The 16,824-nt window shown below is 46.4% G+C and overlaps 1 protein-coding gene across 1 annotated transcript in view; it reads right to left on the bottom strand.

Moving 5' to 3' along the window:
- Nucleotides 1-16,824, bottom strand: part of Trp1 (translocation protein 1) — a 50,950-nt gene that overhangs the window by 17,391 nt on the left and 16,735 nt on the right. The window contains exons 6-7 of the mRNA XM_065447825.1: nt 13,002-13,062; nt 4,434-4,553 (exon numbers count right to left, since the gene is read on the bottom strand). Coding sequence (XP_065303897.1) covers nt 4,434-4,553; nt 13,002-13,062 — 181 coding nt within the window. The remainder of the gene's footprint in view (nt 1-4,433; nt 4,554-13,001; nt 13,063-16,824) is intronic.

The raw sequence follows: 16,824 nt of genomic DNA, 5'->3' as shown, positions 1-16,824 counted from the left end.
AGCTTAAGATTGACCTGCTGGGGGCCATTCAAATGATGACGGGCGCCTGGAGAGACGTGAAGCAGGATACCGTGGCCAACTGCTTCCGGAAGGCAGGCCTCGTGATGGCCAAACTTTCCGAAACCTGCGAAGACGGCGACAACGAGTGCATGGACGACGCGTTTCGCGAGTTGTCGTCCCTTTTCCGGGCTGCCGTTCCCGCCGAAGTGTCTGCTGACGATTTTGTGGACGTTGACAGCAATGTTCAGGCTGTTGCTAGCCTCGCCGACGAGGACATTGTAGCTGCAGTCGCAGGGACCCAGGCCGACAGCTCAAGTGGCGACGAAGATCGTCCTGACGAGGGGGCGGCTACACGCTCGTACTCCGCCACTGAAGTGGCGGCCGCGTTCAGCTTGATTCGCCGTTGTTGCGGCAACACGGAAGGAACCGGGCTTTCGCACCTGAGCAGGCTCGATAAGATCGAGGTTGGCATCTTTAATTTCATTTGCAAGGCGAAGAAGCAGACAAACATAAGCAATTTTTTTTCACGCAAATAAAGCATTACGTTGCGGCGTGTGTGCGGAAATAGTTGTCATTCTTGAATGCGCCGATCGGTAGGTCATCGTCCGCCACAGGTAGTCTCTGGGCCTGCATTTTTTTATATCGAATTTTTAATATATCGAATTATTTCGTGATCCCCTTCGAGTTCGATATATCCGTGTTCGACTGTAATAATAATATTTGGGGTTTTACGTGCCAAAACCGATTTCCGATTATGAGGAACGCCGTAGTGGAGGACTCCGGAAATTTTGACCACCTGGGGATCTTTAACGTGCGCCTAAATCTAAGCACACGGGTGTTTTTCCATTTCACCCCCATCGAAATGCGGCCGCCGTGGCCGGGCTATGCAGACAACTCATGCGCATTTGTCTGCAACAAAGTAGTAGTGATGCGGATATGGCAAATATTGAAGAACTGTACGCAACTGTTGATCTCTCCATTGCGCCTAGGCAGCCAGGCACATTGCTTGCTCATCATCTGTGAGTTGAAGGGCGTCTCTCTTGGTGTGTGTTCTCCCTGCTCCGCTCATGTGAGGTGTTGCGTGGCAGTCAGGTGCTCGAATACATATTTGAACGCGAGTGATGGCTGTGGAGTACACAAGTCGAGGACATCTTTCCTGTCACCGCTTTCAGAGTGCAAGTGCGCACCGTGGCGCAGCAGGCAAGTGTGACGCGGACCAGCCAACGCGCACAAAGCATGTAAACCGAAGTTGACAAAGCAGCACAAGCTACATCTCAACAGAACAGTCACTTAGACATCAAGGTCTGCTTCGCAAACGCGTTCTTGGTATGACTGTAAGTACTATGAGCAGTGATGGTGCACGAAAACGAAAGAAAGGCAAGTTGTATTCAGGGGTAATATTATCGGGCGATCATTTCCGGTAATGCGTCATCTTCAGAACATTTTGCACGTCTCTACACCAGATGCGTCAAAGTAGACCAACGAAAGCCTTTCTGACACAGCGCCAGAAACTAGCAGGAACCATGTGCTGCATTTGTTACGAAGGAGAACGTGACGCGGTGGCAAGCCATGTAGGAATGCAATGCCATCAGAGCGAAATGGCCGAAGCTTTATCACGGCCACAGTTGAGTTTACATGCACTTAGCACCGAGCCCCTCCAGCCCGGTCGTGCCGAGCCTCAGCTACTTATCATCCTTTCCTACAGATGGCGATAACTGTCCGATTGGTCAACGAATCTGACGTTTCCAGTGTGCCAGGCAGCGGCCAGTAAAGTTCGATAAGTCATGCCGGAGATGCTAAGATGGCTAAAATTTTACCCTGTGCTTTAAACGTGACCTGCAGCAGCATGGCGATCAGTTGTTGCCGTAGCTCAAGCGAACAAGTGCATGACGAGCAAGCGCTTCTTTGTTTGTAGAAGGCGCACACACAGCACACTCGCTTCAGTGAACCTGAAATGTATATAGGCCAGCATGCTGTCAGCCAAGCTAGTGCACGATGCACTTTTTTCCAGTGGCTCCAGCATGCAACAGGAGATGTTCTATTCCCGTGTCAGCCACACTAGACTGTAGAGCATCCACTTTTTGCCGATGTAGCATAACTGTGCCACGCGTGGATCATGTCCGCATTAAGCCAGATTGCGCCTTTAGCTTGGCCACTCCAACGCGCTCTTCGAGCGGAGGCAGAATGCATAGAGGCTCTGCTGTTGAATGAAGACAACCAGATAGAGAAAACTGGCTGGACTCGGATAATACTTAGCATTAAAAGAACACTGCGGGTGCACAACGGCATTGGCACAGCGCACGAAGAAGCTAGCAATGTATGACAACTCTGTGGCTAGCAGACGTGTGGAACCTGTTCGCTGATACGCAGAAAAGGCGTTCTTTAAAACTGATGGTAGCGCTAAAAAGGACGGACACAATGAAAAGACGACACGACGACGAGAAAACGCGAGGAGCGTTTCCTCGTCGTCGTGTCATCTTTTCATCGTGTCCGTCCATCGCTACCATCAGTTTTAAAGAATACATCACCAACTAGCCCAGCACCAAGTTTTATTGAAGAAAAGGCGTACAGTCACCAATCTATAATTCGCACATGCTCGGTAATTCAGACAGCTTCGCAGCACCGCCAATGGCCCCATAGACGACTGATATTTTAGACAGCTGCCAGGTCTACATTCCATTATCCGGACTCTGTCCGTGGCTGTAGCAAACGCCGACTCTGCTGACATTACTTCCTCTGGCAGCCTCGACCAGACATCAAGTATGGCCTCAGAGACATGAGAAATCATGACCTTAGAGCATGGAGGAAGGAAAATACTGGGATGGAGCATCACGTGACAATTTTGAAGCCTAGACATAAAAAATTTAGAGGAATGGGATGATGGGAAATAGGCCCTCACGTGATAGGCAAGCAGTGGCTTTAGTCGGCTAACTTTGGTCGCGTCTGGTGTAGAGGTTTTGGAATATGCACACATATTGGGTGTGGCAAAGGTATGCCAAGGTTGAGTGAAGGAATTCAAGTGTGTGAAGCAGTCGAGCCTGTGTTAAGTTAGTCAGGAAACGAACTGAACCACCCCGCGGCTCGCCATTTAATTAAGCAAGCAGCACACAGGTGCCAAGGCTGTAGCAAACGAAGGCATCGGGTAATTAACCTGCACTGTGCTCAACAACATCCGAGGGCCACCTCAAGGACAAATGGTCATGTTTCGATGCAGTTTCAGGGAAACGAGGAAACCTTTCACCCTGCAAACATGTGGAGGCAACCAAGCCACTCTTCCAATGGTGATTCGTCGTGTTTGGGGGGCATCTTCTGGGAAACAATATGATGTTTTTCGCACCTGCAAACATGCGCAGGCACTCAAGCGAGCGTTGAAGGTCCGCAGTGACTGCTTTTCCTCGTGTGAAAACAATTCGTCCCATCTTGTACCTAACAATGGACTGGTGAGCCAGGGACCCCAACAATATTTCAGGCCATGCAGGCCCATTGTCACGGCAGATGGTCCCAGTCAACGCTGTCATTCTGCTCAATGCCTTCTGCCTCTAGTCGGGGCACATTTTTTCAATCTTTTCTTTTTCTTTTTCCTTTTTTTGCAGTGCCACCCCTAATTTCGAATTTATTGCTTGACAGCAAGTGCGATGAGTAACGACTGATACAGGGTCAAATTCCTCCGATTCTACAGACATTTGATGCGGCATAACAATGTGCAGGCTGGTGAGGACACCTAGTGGGAATTTCTAAGATTTTCACGTTAACATGAAGTGTAGTAAACTTGTGTTCAAGTTGCCAAGGGTTGGCAATTTCCCGCATGCATGAACCGCACTTTGTATACCTGTAGTGACAGCATGACAGTGGTGAAAACACAGACTGACCAGGTTACATGCAAGCGCATGTGCCTGCTAAGCCTTTTTGGTAACATGTTGAATAAAAACACTTATGTTTTGCTAAATATGCTATTTTCGGACTCAACTATACTAGCATACCTGCCCACGGTTCCTAATTATTGGCCAGCAGCTGCATGAGCAAAGTGCATAATCAAAATATAATAGAAAATGAGCTAGCTGTTTCTTTCTACCATTTCCAATGGGTAGTCATGTCACTGATGCTTATTTTTTATAGCCCTTGATCAGATTGATTTAGAGCATGTGACTTTTTTAATTGTCTGGTTATTTTTCATGTTTGCTACAGGTGATATAGCTAATTTTTCTCCCACACATCAAATATACTTTCAAGATCCAGTGTGGAGTGCCATTTGCACAAGCAAAGGAACTCGCCAAAAAATAAATTCTTAACTTGTTCTTGAGCTACATGCTTTCAATGATGCTGAAGTCATTAGCAAACTGCTAAAACTAAACTTTCAACAGACAGAAAACATCTAGCCGAGAAGCACTTTTGGGAGGCCACTGTAACGCACTGCAAAGAACACACACACTTACAGAAAGCAAGGGAGATGATGATGCCTAGAAGGAAGGCAGTGGCTATGCTCAGGTAGTAGACGTAGTCCCGCACTGTCCGTGGCCACAGGGGGAACAGGCACACAGCTACAGCTCCCACCACTGTAGAAAAAGGGGAACCCATCAACAAAGTGAAAAATCCTTTAGAATGCAGGATTAACACAAATTTAATACAATATTACTCTTCAGCTGAACCTCAGTGCTACCATTAAATGTCAATTAAATTTTGTACCTTGTAAAAAGCTTAGTTTCAGAAAGAGCAGCTACAAAGCAGCCTCTGCAACATTTTAAAATCTGACACAGACGAAGTTGTGTCGTAAAATGTTCAGAAAGAAAAACGCTTTTGATAGCGAAACTTGGAAAAATGCAGCCATTACTGCTCGCCAGAAATGACGCACAACCTGAAACGCTGACAAGCAGTGCAACACTCGAGCATGACTTCCGAAACGGGGCGGCACCCATGGTAAACTGTTGATCTCGGAGGCCACATTCGGCTAATAGCAGAACATGGCCAGCGTTGTCAGCGTTAGTGGCTAATGACCAGACGCCCATGTCGTCTGCTAAGGTACTGTCTAAAAGCTGTTAAAAAAACTTCTGACAATTGACCAGTCCTGCAGCACTACTGAGTGCTTTGATAATATATAGTAGTACCAATATAAAATGATTGATTAAAAGTGAAATTTCACTGCAGTTGGCCCTGAACAGTATTGGCTGTTCCTCAACACAGCTTTTGCAACAAATTTCTTCACTGGCCTTGAGGACACACCATCGTGCCACTGCTTGGAAGCACGGCCACTGTGTCAAAGTACAATCTGATCACAGTAAGCAGGATGCCATGTTTAAAAAATATGCAGTCAATTTGGACCTAAAAGGTCGTGCAAATCCAGACACTCTCCTTTAAGCAGAAATTTTGGATGTGGGCAATGGTGACACTTATAGTGAAGGCTGGCAAAATGAATAAAGTGCACGCCAGATTTAACTTAAAGACACAATGCACTCGTAATGCCGATTAAAACACTTACAAAAGGCCCACAGGAAAGAAAAAGGGCAAAATGTAACCGGCCAGTGTCACACGTACCATGATTTTCGCATACATTAGTGTGAACTAGCATGAATCATCAGAGCTTAAGCATTGCCCAATATGTTTACTACGGTGCCCAACTTTGTTTACAGTGATTTCTGGCAGTTATCCATGTTGGCTGAAATTGTTGGCATTTTTGCTTTGGCTTGACAGAAAAACCTGAATAGCAATTACAGGGTCATTAAGTTGAGACAAGTGTTTGCAGAAAGCAGTAGCTTCCTTTTAATTCAGCGCTAAGTGAGCGATGAGCTCCTTTCCTGTCCTGTGGTTACTTCATATCATTTCGCGCCCTTTTGCACTATAACAAGATGGGATAAACACAGTGGCAGCCACCAGTGCATATGGTGCATATGTAGCTTGTGGGTCATAGTCAGTGTTTTTCACACTATGACCCACAAGCTACAGTAAGAGAATCTCGTTCACAAGTTTTGAGACAAATGAGACGAAAAACATACTAACCGGGAGAATGTATCATCTGAAGCCCCTAAAAAACTCTGCAAACTGAACTGTAGTTGACATCTACATAATGAAAAGCACTGCGTGAATTGTTGCAGCACGAGGTGCCGGCCCGTGCCCATCTGGTGCAGTCCGAGTCACTCAAGATGCGCATTGTCGTTTTTGTGGCTTTGGCAAGCTTACAGTCCTGCTCCTCGAATTTGGCCTGGGTCAGCAGCCTTTTCGGGCAGAGAATTTTGGTGGGAAGTTTTGATGTGCCCCCTCGGCAGGAATTGAATTGTTGAGGCATGAGACGCTGATGCGCGTTAAGCTCATGGGGGCATCCCAAGACACCCATGGTCGTTTTGAAACAGCGATGGGAAACCAAAACATGATCGAGCTGCTAGGCAACGCTGGAATATGCCATGATGCTGTCAGAGCAAAAAATGATGCTCACTTCACGCCATCTGCAGCAGGCAACGGCGGCGCGTTTGTGTTACAGTCGAAACCGACTATATCGAACCCGTTTACATCAAATTATTCTATATATCGAACAATTTCCGGGCACGCTATAGTTACAACAAGTATATACATAGCAAAAATTACGTTTACATCGAACAAAAATAGCAGCGACTCCTGATATATCGAACCTCAAGCGGCGGAGAAGTGCCCCCAGAAGTTGGCTTTCCCTCGCGGTTGCGGGGAAACCCGATGGCACGGCTCCATCTAACCGCTCTCCCTACCGCGACTGCGTTGCTTCGGACGAGCCGTCGACACCCCCTTGCAAAAATTATCCTGGCCCGCCTGCAGCGCTTGCTCAGACAGCCAATCAGAGGCTCTTGTGCCCTCGTCATGCAAAATGGCGAAAGTGCGAGTTGTCTCAGTGCTTTTCTGGTCCACTGTGTGTGTGCCTTGTGGGCCTTCTCCCGCAGTGTTGCCGTGATGAAGCGGCACAACTTGCCTTTCGTTGTGAAGCTCGAAATCACAGGATTGAACGCGGTGAGAAGTCGGATGTGTCCCCGCAGTGTGAATGATGCCGAGGAACTCTCAGGACAATCTTGAAGAATAATGGGGAAATTAGGGCTAAAGCGGCCAAACTCTCGCCCCGGTGCCCGTGGCGCCTGCCGCATACGCACGGCCGTGTACGAGTGGTTCATCCAGAATTGCTTCAGCCGTGCTGGCTTCCGCGTGCTCGGTGATGACTGTAAATTCTGGTGAATGCGACGCAGCCTTTGTTGGTGTTGCCGAAACTTCGAGCGAGCTGTCAGAATTTCCGGAAGCTGTTGATGAATCAACAGTGGACGAGTTTATGAGTGCAAATGATAGTGTCGCGACCACGGGAGAGCCCGAAAACGAATACTACATTGCCGACATCGTACCAAGCACAAGTGAAAGTGGGCACAATGAGGAAATCAACAACGGCCCTTTGCCTACATCCTCCGAAGTGATTGGTGCGCTCGCACTAGTCCAGTGCTTCTGCACAAATGCAGAAGGTTGCGGCCTCAGCTTCTCCCGACTCCTTAGACAATGTGGAGAAGTGCGTGTGTCGCAGGCAGCGAAATTGCCCATGTAGAAAGAAATGCAGGACTATTTCATGCAGGACTAAGCTAGTTTCATCAATAAAGTGATTTTACAAATGGTATGTGCTTTTATGACATCGGATTATTTAGAAGGCTTATATCGAATTATGCTCTATATCGAACTGATCGGCGTTTTTTTTTGCGATTTCGATATAGCCGGGTTCGACTGTATTGCCAACTGAAAGTGTACAGTATGCTTCGTATGCCACATGCACTGTGAAACAGATAGGTGAAGATGGTTATCACGATGGGTTGGCAGCAACAGTTGTGAATGGCAATGTTCCATGACCCATGAGGAGATTTGCTGGTACCAGAATAGGAAACCAAGTGCGTCACAGCATTTTTATCTGACACGGGCGGGCGAGTACTGCTGGAATGTTGCTGCTGTGGGTGCCTATTGCTCTAGGAACAAGCCTGTGCCTCACACCTTTTGTTGTTTACATGGGATCCGGCAGCAGGAAAATGTTTCATGTGATTGCAGTTTAGCGATACACTGAACGTCGGTGCCAAAAGATCGTGTCTTTCAGGAACATATTGACTGGCAAGAAATAAGTGTACTATATTGGGTCATTTCTTAAGTTCTCAATCGTGAATGTTGGCACTGGGGAATTGTACAAAATGCGATTTATTAACAAGCTATACCGTAAATAGCAATGGAGGATTTGCTACCAGCCGGATCATTGCTGACAAAATAGAAGACGCACTTAGTAAGAAAAAGCACATCTATTCTGATCAAAATGTGCCGTGCCCCGTTGCCATCATGCCACGCAGCTGCAGGCACTTCAACACTCTGTAGAAGTTCAGTTTACATTCCTCCCCTAACCTGTTCCAAGATCTTATAATCTGCGCACGATAACAAAAATTGTGGTGCCAGAACAGGTGTTGGGTGGTGAAATACGAAACAAGGGCAACGTTTTTCACGACTATATAAAGGCACGCAGGCTAATGCTAAACTTTTATTCGTAGTTTTCCTGGCTCATTCAACAATTTGACATTCAGATAATTTCGACATTTCTGGCAGTCCCATTAAATCTGAATGAACAATGCTTAAGAGTGCATATTTTAGCACCAGGAATGTTTGTGACATAGTATACTGTTGAAAACGGCATTTATGAGTAAAGTGTAGCATTCGAAGTGAATATACAGTAAAACCACAATATAATAAACCTCGATTTAACACAATTTGCTATGTAATTAACTATTTTCATTTTCCAATCTTAGTTCTATTGAAAAACCAATTTTTTTTTTTCATTATTTAGCAAAGTAATTTCATCACACAGTTTCCACTTAACAAAGTTTTCGACCATTTCAAGCATGTACTTGGAGCCTGTATGGCTGATGAATCTAGCATGCAGGAAACACCGCTGCGCCACGGGGCGTGCAACCGCTCACAGTGCCCGTGGAAACACGAGAGCTGACAATTCCCTCTGTGCAAAGCGGATGGGAAGGGAGCGAACAAACGGTAATGTGATCAAGCACGTGCTGTCATGGAGCGCAGGAGCAGGGGAGGGCAAGAACACATGGCTAGCTACCTTCTTCTTCTAGCACATGCATCTCCTCCATGCCTCATATGAACCCAGGCCACGTGCTGTATCTTGAAGGTAATCTCTCCACGGCAAGTGCAAAGGATGCGCCGAGACGGGTAGCATTCGCATTGGGTTCCCATGTATGCACTGCTGGCAGTCACATAATGTCAATTTTCCAAGACACAGTGCGAAGCAGTCGCTCACGCTGACAGTGCATTCGTGCTCATCAAGTGAGAACTGTTAAGTCTGCCTGAGCGCGCATGACACCGATAGAACTACAAACCTCAATTCAGAGCATTGATGCTATCGCTATCAACGCTCTGCCTCTCTGGCAAAACTTTTTTTTGCTCAGGACGAGTACACGTATCGTCTTGCACTTTTGTTTTTTAATTTGTGGGCACTGGCTACAAGCACTAAGCATGGTCAGCTATGGCATCTAAGATTTATAGCACCCTGTGACACAACTCATCACGCGGTTCTGTAAGCCAGTGCTAAAACCTTTGCTTCGCCAAAGTACTAGACAGTGAGCATGGCAGTGATACCATGATGCAGACCTCCAACCCGTTCTTGTTTCTTGCCCAGGTAAGCAGGCGGTATGGCAAGTGTTATTGTGGCAACAATATCTGCCTAATATTACTGCCATGCCCATGGTCGTTTGTGTGAAATACTATCTCATGTGATTACTTCTCTTTGATTCCTTTATTGCTTAACAGTGACATTGAAACTAATCCGGGGCCGGCGGACGACAAGCTAACCAAGCAATTAGAATCAATCACATAAGACATAAGGGAAATTAAGAGGAAAAATCTGTAAGAAATCAATAACTATCCGCAATGGATAGGAAACTTGAAAAAATTAGTGGACTAGAAAAGAATGCTTCCAATTGCATAAAGAGAATAGTAGAACAAAAAACAGTGTGAAAGATATTAAAAATTGATGATCTTGAAAACAAAGTAGGAGGTCGAATCTTATCATTTATGCAGTCCAGGAATAGCAGAACGAGTCATTTGAAAGACTTTATGATACAGTGTTGAGGACAACTTTTAAGGATACTCTGGAGGTACAAATATTAAGAATTGAGCGCATTCACCGCCTTGGTAGAACCTAAGAAGGTGCACCTAGAATCGGGCCAATAATCGCGAAGTTAAAGAACTTCAGCCTTGCTCCAAACTGAAAGGCTCTGGTTACTCCATAGGCGAAGATTACTTGTTCGGCATTCATGAAATAATCATTTTAAAAAAGTGGAATATAACCAAACAAAATCGCAACAGAGGGGACTAGGTTACACTGATTGACGACGAAGTTCAGATAAATGGTTGTAGTTGTGCTTGGGATGATAGCCGTAAGAATATTATAGAATTTTTAAAAAATGTTGCTGTTTCGTCCGAAAGTTGAAGGATCGGTTGCGATAGCAAATTAGCAGACAGCATACGAAGTGAGGATAGTACTTTCATAGGTCGTAGTAACTTGTATACGTTCACTTGCTAATAACTAAATGAACAAGCATGGTGTCAGCACACACAGCAAACATGAACACATCGCACTCGATGACCATGGACAGTTGCTGTCAAAACACTGGCTTGAGGAAATGTGGCAGCAGTAGCGAGCAAAGTAAAAATATAAATTATGAGGTTTAACATGCCAAATCCTCGATCTGATCATGAGGCACGCCATAATGGGGGGCTCCGGAATCGTTTTGACCACCTGAGGTTATTTAACGTGCAACTAAATCTAAGTACATGGGTGTTTTCTCATTTCGTCCCCATCAAAATGCAGCAGCTATGGCCGGGATTCGATCCCGAGCGAGCGAAGTGATCTTCATGCTGTCTATTGCTTCAATGCAATTTAGAGCCATGGACACACAGCATGCACAAAGCTACGAGCCGCCGCCGCATCTAGACTCGGCCCCCCACACAGATTGCTCTCAAGGTACGGCCGCACAGCCGCGCGCAGTTGCAGCTGGAGTAGAATGCGCCCTGCCTCCCCTCCCCCCCGGTGCCTCGCAACGTAGGGTGTCTCATGCGCTGCGGAAATCTCTGTGCTTTCTCTTCGCTTTTGTCCCGTTCGTGTGGGCAAGATTGGGCCAGGATTGGCGGCTCCCCTCGCATGCTTGCGCTCGCACCTACAGTGCAGGGCGTGTGGCGATGTTGTTACTATCCTTAGACTTTATGCAGAACCTCACGGTGACGCCGACAGCAGAAATGCGTTTGGAGTGTCTATACAATTGCTGTCGTAATAAAGACGAACAGCCAGCAGCCCGGTTTTCCAGGTGGCGATGTCCCCAATGCTGCTGAATGTTAACGAGCGAAGTCTTATGAATAAGACGGACCAGCTGCCAGCTACTTTGTTGGGGTTAAAACCTCATATTATTACTGTGAAAAAAATATGATTGAATGCAGCTATAAACCGCATTTACTCGCATAATGATTGCGCTTTTGTCAGAAAAATTGTTGCAAATTCAGGGGTGCGATCATTACGCGAATTAAATTTCCCGCGAAAAGAAAAAAAATTTTTTTTCGGCCTGCGCTTGCTGCGGGATGCGGGTGCGGGACACCAAAACAAGAATGGCGGCCGGCGGAGCAAACCGAACGCGCCGAACGAGATTTTTTTTTTCTTCTCGTGAGTACATCACGTGAATTGAAACAGTTTCTTCTGTATTAGTAATGAATAATACCATTAATATCTTCAAGTTTGCGGCAATACCGTAGCCATGTCCACTTCGAGGGGGCAAAAACAGATGGGCACGCTTAGCTGCCAGTGACATAGAAACACATGGGGGGCATGCTGTAGAAACTGCGGCATCTGTCTTCACTACTACCCGAATACCGCACGTTTGCGCTAAGGGCGCGGTGAATATCTTAGCTGTGTTATAAGCGTTGGCGTATGAATAAGGTACACTTTTAACGTATCAGTGTAAACGTGGCTACTATCGTTGCCGCTCGCGATTTGTTGCTTGCCCACGAGTGCAGATGAGAAGCATTGAAAAGCACCTTTTTTTGTTGTTGTTGACCACAACCATTATAAAGCCTACACATAATAAAGGTAAGTTTGGTTGTACCTCTTTTTGTCATGGAAGTGCGGAAAGTGTTGAAAGTAATGAAATGAGCCATCTACTTAAGAATGTTTGGTGCGTGCAGACCACTTGGTTTGTCTTGAAGAGTCGTTCGCATAGCATTGGACAGATGGTAAGCACAATCATTATTAGCTAGACTTGGCACACGACATATCGCTGCGGCACGTTCAGGGTGCGATCATTACACGGGAAATAAAAAAAATCGAATTTTGACGACAAAATTCAGGGGTGCGATCATTACACGAGTGCGATCATTATGCGAGTAATAAGGAACCCCATGAAATCGTGCCGCTGAGCTATGCAGTCGTTCGAAAAGATACAGATACCAGAGGGGGTGGTGTTTCAACATTCTTGTGGCAGGGAATTGATTATCATTTAGTCATGCCGGACATGCCTGGTGTCGAGGCAATCTGGTGTAAACTTCATTTCAATGACGGTGCCATACACATTAGCGTTTATAGGCCACTGAATGCAGTAGCTACGTATCTGCACCCTCTTTTTGACCACCTGAATTTGCACGTGGTCAGTGGCAGGATAATTACCACGCTACTATGGCCTGACCTTGTTGTGATTCGTTTATAAGTGCTTACTAACAAGATCTACCAGGAATGCTTTGGGAAACTGTGAAGTTGTTTCTACTATTGAAGCTTTAAAACCTCGAACTAATGAAAGTCTGGATTTAACGAAATTTTCCACTGCAACCACAACTTCGATGTCGCGAGGTTTGAGTATACATCCTATCATGACCACAGAACATGTGCATGAACACATACATCCTATCCAATGACCATAGAACATGTCAGAATGGCCCCCTAAACAAACAATGCTAGCAAAACAACAAAGCATACGACTTACCAAGTAATGTCCCAATAATCCATGTTCTCAGTGGCACTGGATCATATATCCACACGTACGGCTGACAAAGAATTGGTAGTAGAGAAGAAAAAGAAAAATTGCAGCAACACAGCACGTCACAAGTCAAGCGCATGGCAATTTTAAGATCACGCTTTAGTCATCACAGTTCTTGCTAATGAATGAAATCTACCTGTGCACTTTAAACAAGTTCGCTATTTATACTGAAAAAGCATCTCTGGTAAATATGTTGGTATACACATGTTACAGCACCACATGGAAATAGCTGTCACCAGGCTGCTTGATCTCTGCTTCCCCCCCCCCCCCCCCCTGCACCCACTAAAAAAAATCTAAATGTGGGGTTCAATGTCCCAAAACAACACTGGGACTATGAGACACACTACAGCGGGGGATCCACAGGTTAACTTAGACCACCTGAGGCAAACATAAACACAAACATAAATTTAAGTACACACGTAAGCGTTTCAGCATTATGGCCCTACTGGAATGCTGTTGCTACAGATTGGACTCAAACCTGCGACCTCGTGCTCAAAAACAGAAGGCCATAGCCAGTATGCAATTCCGGCAGATGTCTGGTACCTATTGCGCTACGAAAACTGTTTAGAGTAGACAAGCACTCGTCTACAATGACTCTGTTGCAGAACAGTCGATTTGTCAAAAGCAGGAAATAGAATCTGCAATGCTGATGCTGCACACGCCACACTGAGAAACACAGGCATTAATTCTGCAGTTACTGATATCAGCCCAAAACGCAGCAAGAAGTAACACAACGTTCCCAGGATGTGAACTAAAACAAGAAATTTCTAACCAAGTGGCAGCACAAAAACAAAAAAAAACAGATTAAAGTCAGAACTGCATAGCTGCTAACGTATAATGCGGAATATAGGTCAAGGCGGAATATAGCTCGACCCTCTTACATTGAAGCAAAGAAGTCAACATAAAAATTATAAGGCACAAAACTTCGTTTTATTTAGTGGTGCCACCAGCCTCGCCACCTGCTCATTCCTTCGGGGTGTCTGAACTCTCGTCCGAAGACGACTGCTTTTCACTGGCTGCGTCCCACAACATGTCATCCTCGGTGCCGTCCAAAGTTGACAATGCAACACTTCTTGAATGCTCACACCACCATGTTGTCAGGCAGCAAGCGCCAAGCCTATGACACCCATGTGGCCACAGTGGCGAGAGGCGGCCTGCGCAGCCAGCCAGTTGGGGTCATAGGGTTGTTGACGGTCATCCACTAATTGTACTGTTCAAGGACATGGTCTTTAAAGGGCTTGTTGAGCACGACATCCAGTGGCTGAAGTGTTGACATCATGCCTCCCGGAATGACGGCGAGCTCCATCCTCCCGTCGCAGAAAGTCTGCTTCACACTTGCGGTCAAGAGCCCGCGAAACGCATTCAAGACGAGCATGCTCGGACACCACAGGAGTGCGCTGGGTCGCCGATTCCAGATGGTCTTGATCCAACTGAGCATGAGGGCCTCGTCCATATAGCCCTTTTCATTCATGCGAATGACAACATTTCATGGGAGAGCCTCTTTCGGCAGCGTCTTCCTTTTGAAGATTATGTATGGGGGCAGCCAGCTTTCTGCCGTCTGCAGTACACGCGAGCATCACCGTGAAGTGCGAATGCTCATTCCCCGTAGAAAGAAGCTCGACATCCTTCGTGCCGAATTCGCACTGTGGTGGACAATGGCATGTCGAACCACACCGGTGTTTCATCAGCCTTACCCATCTGTCCCAACATGTAGCCATGCTGCTGCCGGAGACGGATAACATAGTGCTGGAATTTGACCAGCCTGTCCTCGTATGCCTCTGGCAGCTTCCGGGAGATTGATATGCGCCGTCGAAGTGTGAATTCCTTGCGTCACATTAAGCGACGACCCCAATAAATGGAGCCCTTGAACTGTTCTTTGGACAGTAAGGATTTTCGGGCAATCTCGATAGGTTTGACGCAGATGAGTTCCACTGTCACTGGCAAGGATCTGGTACGATGCTCGCGGACGAAATCCGCCACCTTGCCTCCGAGCTCCAGGTGCGCCAAGCGGCAGCCTCGAAAAGACATCTTCCACGCGTTACAGGCAGACAGCTTGACTTTCTGCATTCGCCAATAGCAGACTTTTCTTCAGAGACGCCAAAGTGCCACTGGGCAGACATGTTCCCATGCATTTCAGCATATTCAATCACTTTCTTTTTGAATGCCACAATGAACTGACGTCGAGTACTAGTACTCATTTTGCGGGTTGTCGGGAAATTAGCAACGCCAGGAACGATTTCTGCACAAGAAGGGAAGATGGCATCGGTCCAACTGCGTAGGCCGCATCAACGATGGGCCGCATCGATTACCATGGAGGCGATAACGATATGGATGCTGAAAGGTTGTGCTGTCAGGTTGTGCCAAGGGCCGGTATATAAGTTGAGGGGTGACCTTTCAGTAATCATACAAAAATTCTACAGCAATCAGCTGTTAAAATGCTGCCTTCTGAGTCAGGTTCCAACCGCAACAAGAAACCCTTCCCACCATCTGTCCTCCCATCTGCTGCACTGTTTGCGAGGCGAGACAATGATCCTCCACGTGTGATGACAACAATAGAAAAAAATATGAAATTTCAAAGCAAAAGAAATGCAACTGGTCTGAAACATTTCTTTTATAACAATGCTGACGAATGGCATTTTACTAAACAATGTTTGCTTTTTTCTTGAATAGAGATTTTTTGTAGGTTAACAGCTTCATCAAACATGTTACCAGAAACAAACACAAAGCTTCTTCGGGGCAAAGAAGCACAATAGTAGTTGAACTCCAGACGTAATAAAAAGAAAACAAGCCATTGCTTAAATTTACAAAACCTAACTGATTGATTGATTGATTACATTTAATGTCCCAAAGCAACATTGGGGCTATAACAATGCTGTATAGTGGAGGGCTCCAGAATAATTTTGGCCATCTGAGGTTCCTTATAGGGGCCCAAAACACTCTTCTAACGGCAGAGTGGCCTCACTATAAATGATGTCGCCTCGCAAATCTCGTGCCATTCTAATCCTTCAAGTATAAGTGGAGTTAGACACCAATGAGTGGCTTTCTCTCTCCGTTCACCTCCATTAGCATGTTGAAAGCTACCGTGTTTACACGATTGTAAGTCGACTCGAATGTAAGTCGACCCCCCCATATCGCTTGACCGGAAAAAAAAAAAAAATAAGAGAGCATACCCGAGGGCGCATTCGATAACGAAAATTTATTAGTAGCCGACATGGTCACTTGACTACTCGTCTTCACTAGTGCTGCCATCGTCATCGTTGCTGCGGTCGCACAGCGCGTCGTGGTCCAGCAAAATTTCAAATTTAGCAAACGACCGCACCAGGACATCTTGCAGAACAGCTGCCCACGCCAAATGAACCCAACCACATGCAGCCATAACGGAGGCTCTTTTAACAGGTCCGGTTGGCGTGATTTCGCAGTCTTCTGCCGCCAGCCACTCGTACTCACAGCGGAGCAGAACCTTAAAATTAAGGCGAAGGTCCGGGCTTGTTTCATGACCACGTCACACTTCAATGGCAGGGACCAATCACGCATTTCAGCGACACACGCCGCAAGCTTAGCCTACAGCTCCGGAAAACATCCAGACTTCGGCATGTGGGAAATTTGTCACTTGCCGTCACAGGGTGAAAATATCGCTTCGCTGCAGTCGCCACTCTCGCACCACCCATTTAGAAACATCGAAATTGCGGCCCGCTGCGCAGTGATTTGTTTCTTCGGCGTAAAGGATGGCAGCCCCCTTGAACGCTGCTGTTAACGAGTGCTGAACGAT

The sequence above is a fragment of the Dermacentor albipictus genome, chromosome 2 (assembly GCF_038994185.2).
Source record: "Dermacentor albipictus isolate Rhodes 1998 colony chromosome 2, USDA_Dalb.pri_finalv2, whole genome shotgun sequence".
Classification (NCBI taxonomy): Eukaryota; Metazoa; Arthropoda; class Arachnida; order Ixodida; family Ixodidae; genus Dermacentor; species Dermacentor albipictus.
This window is presented reverse-complemented; position numbering and strand designations above follow the sequence as displayed.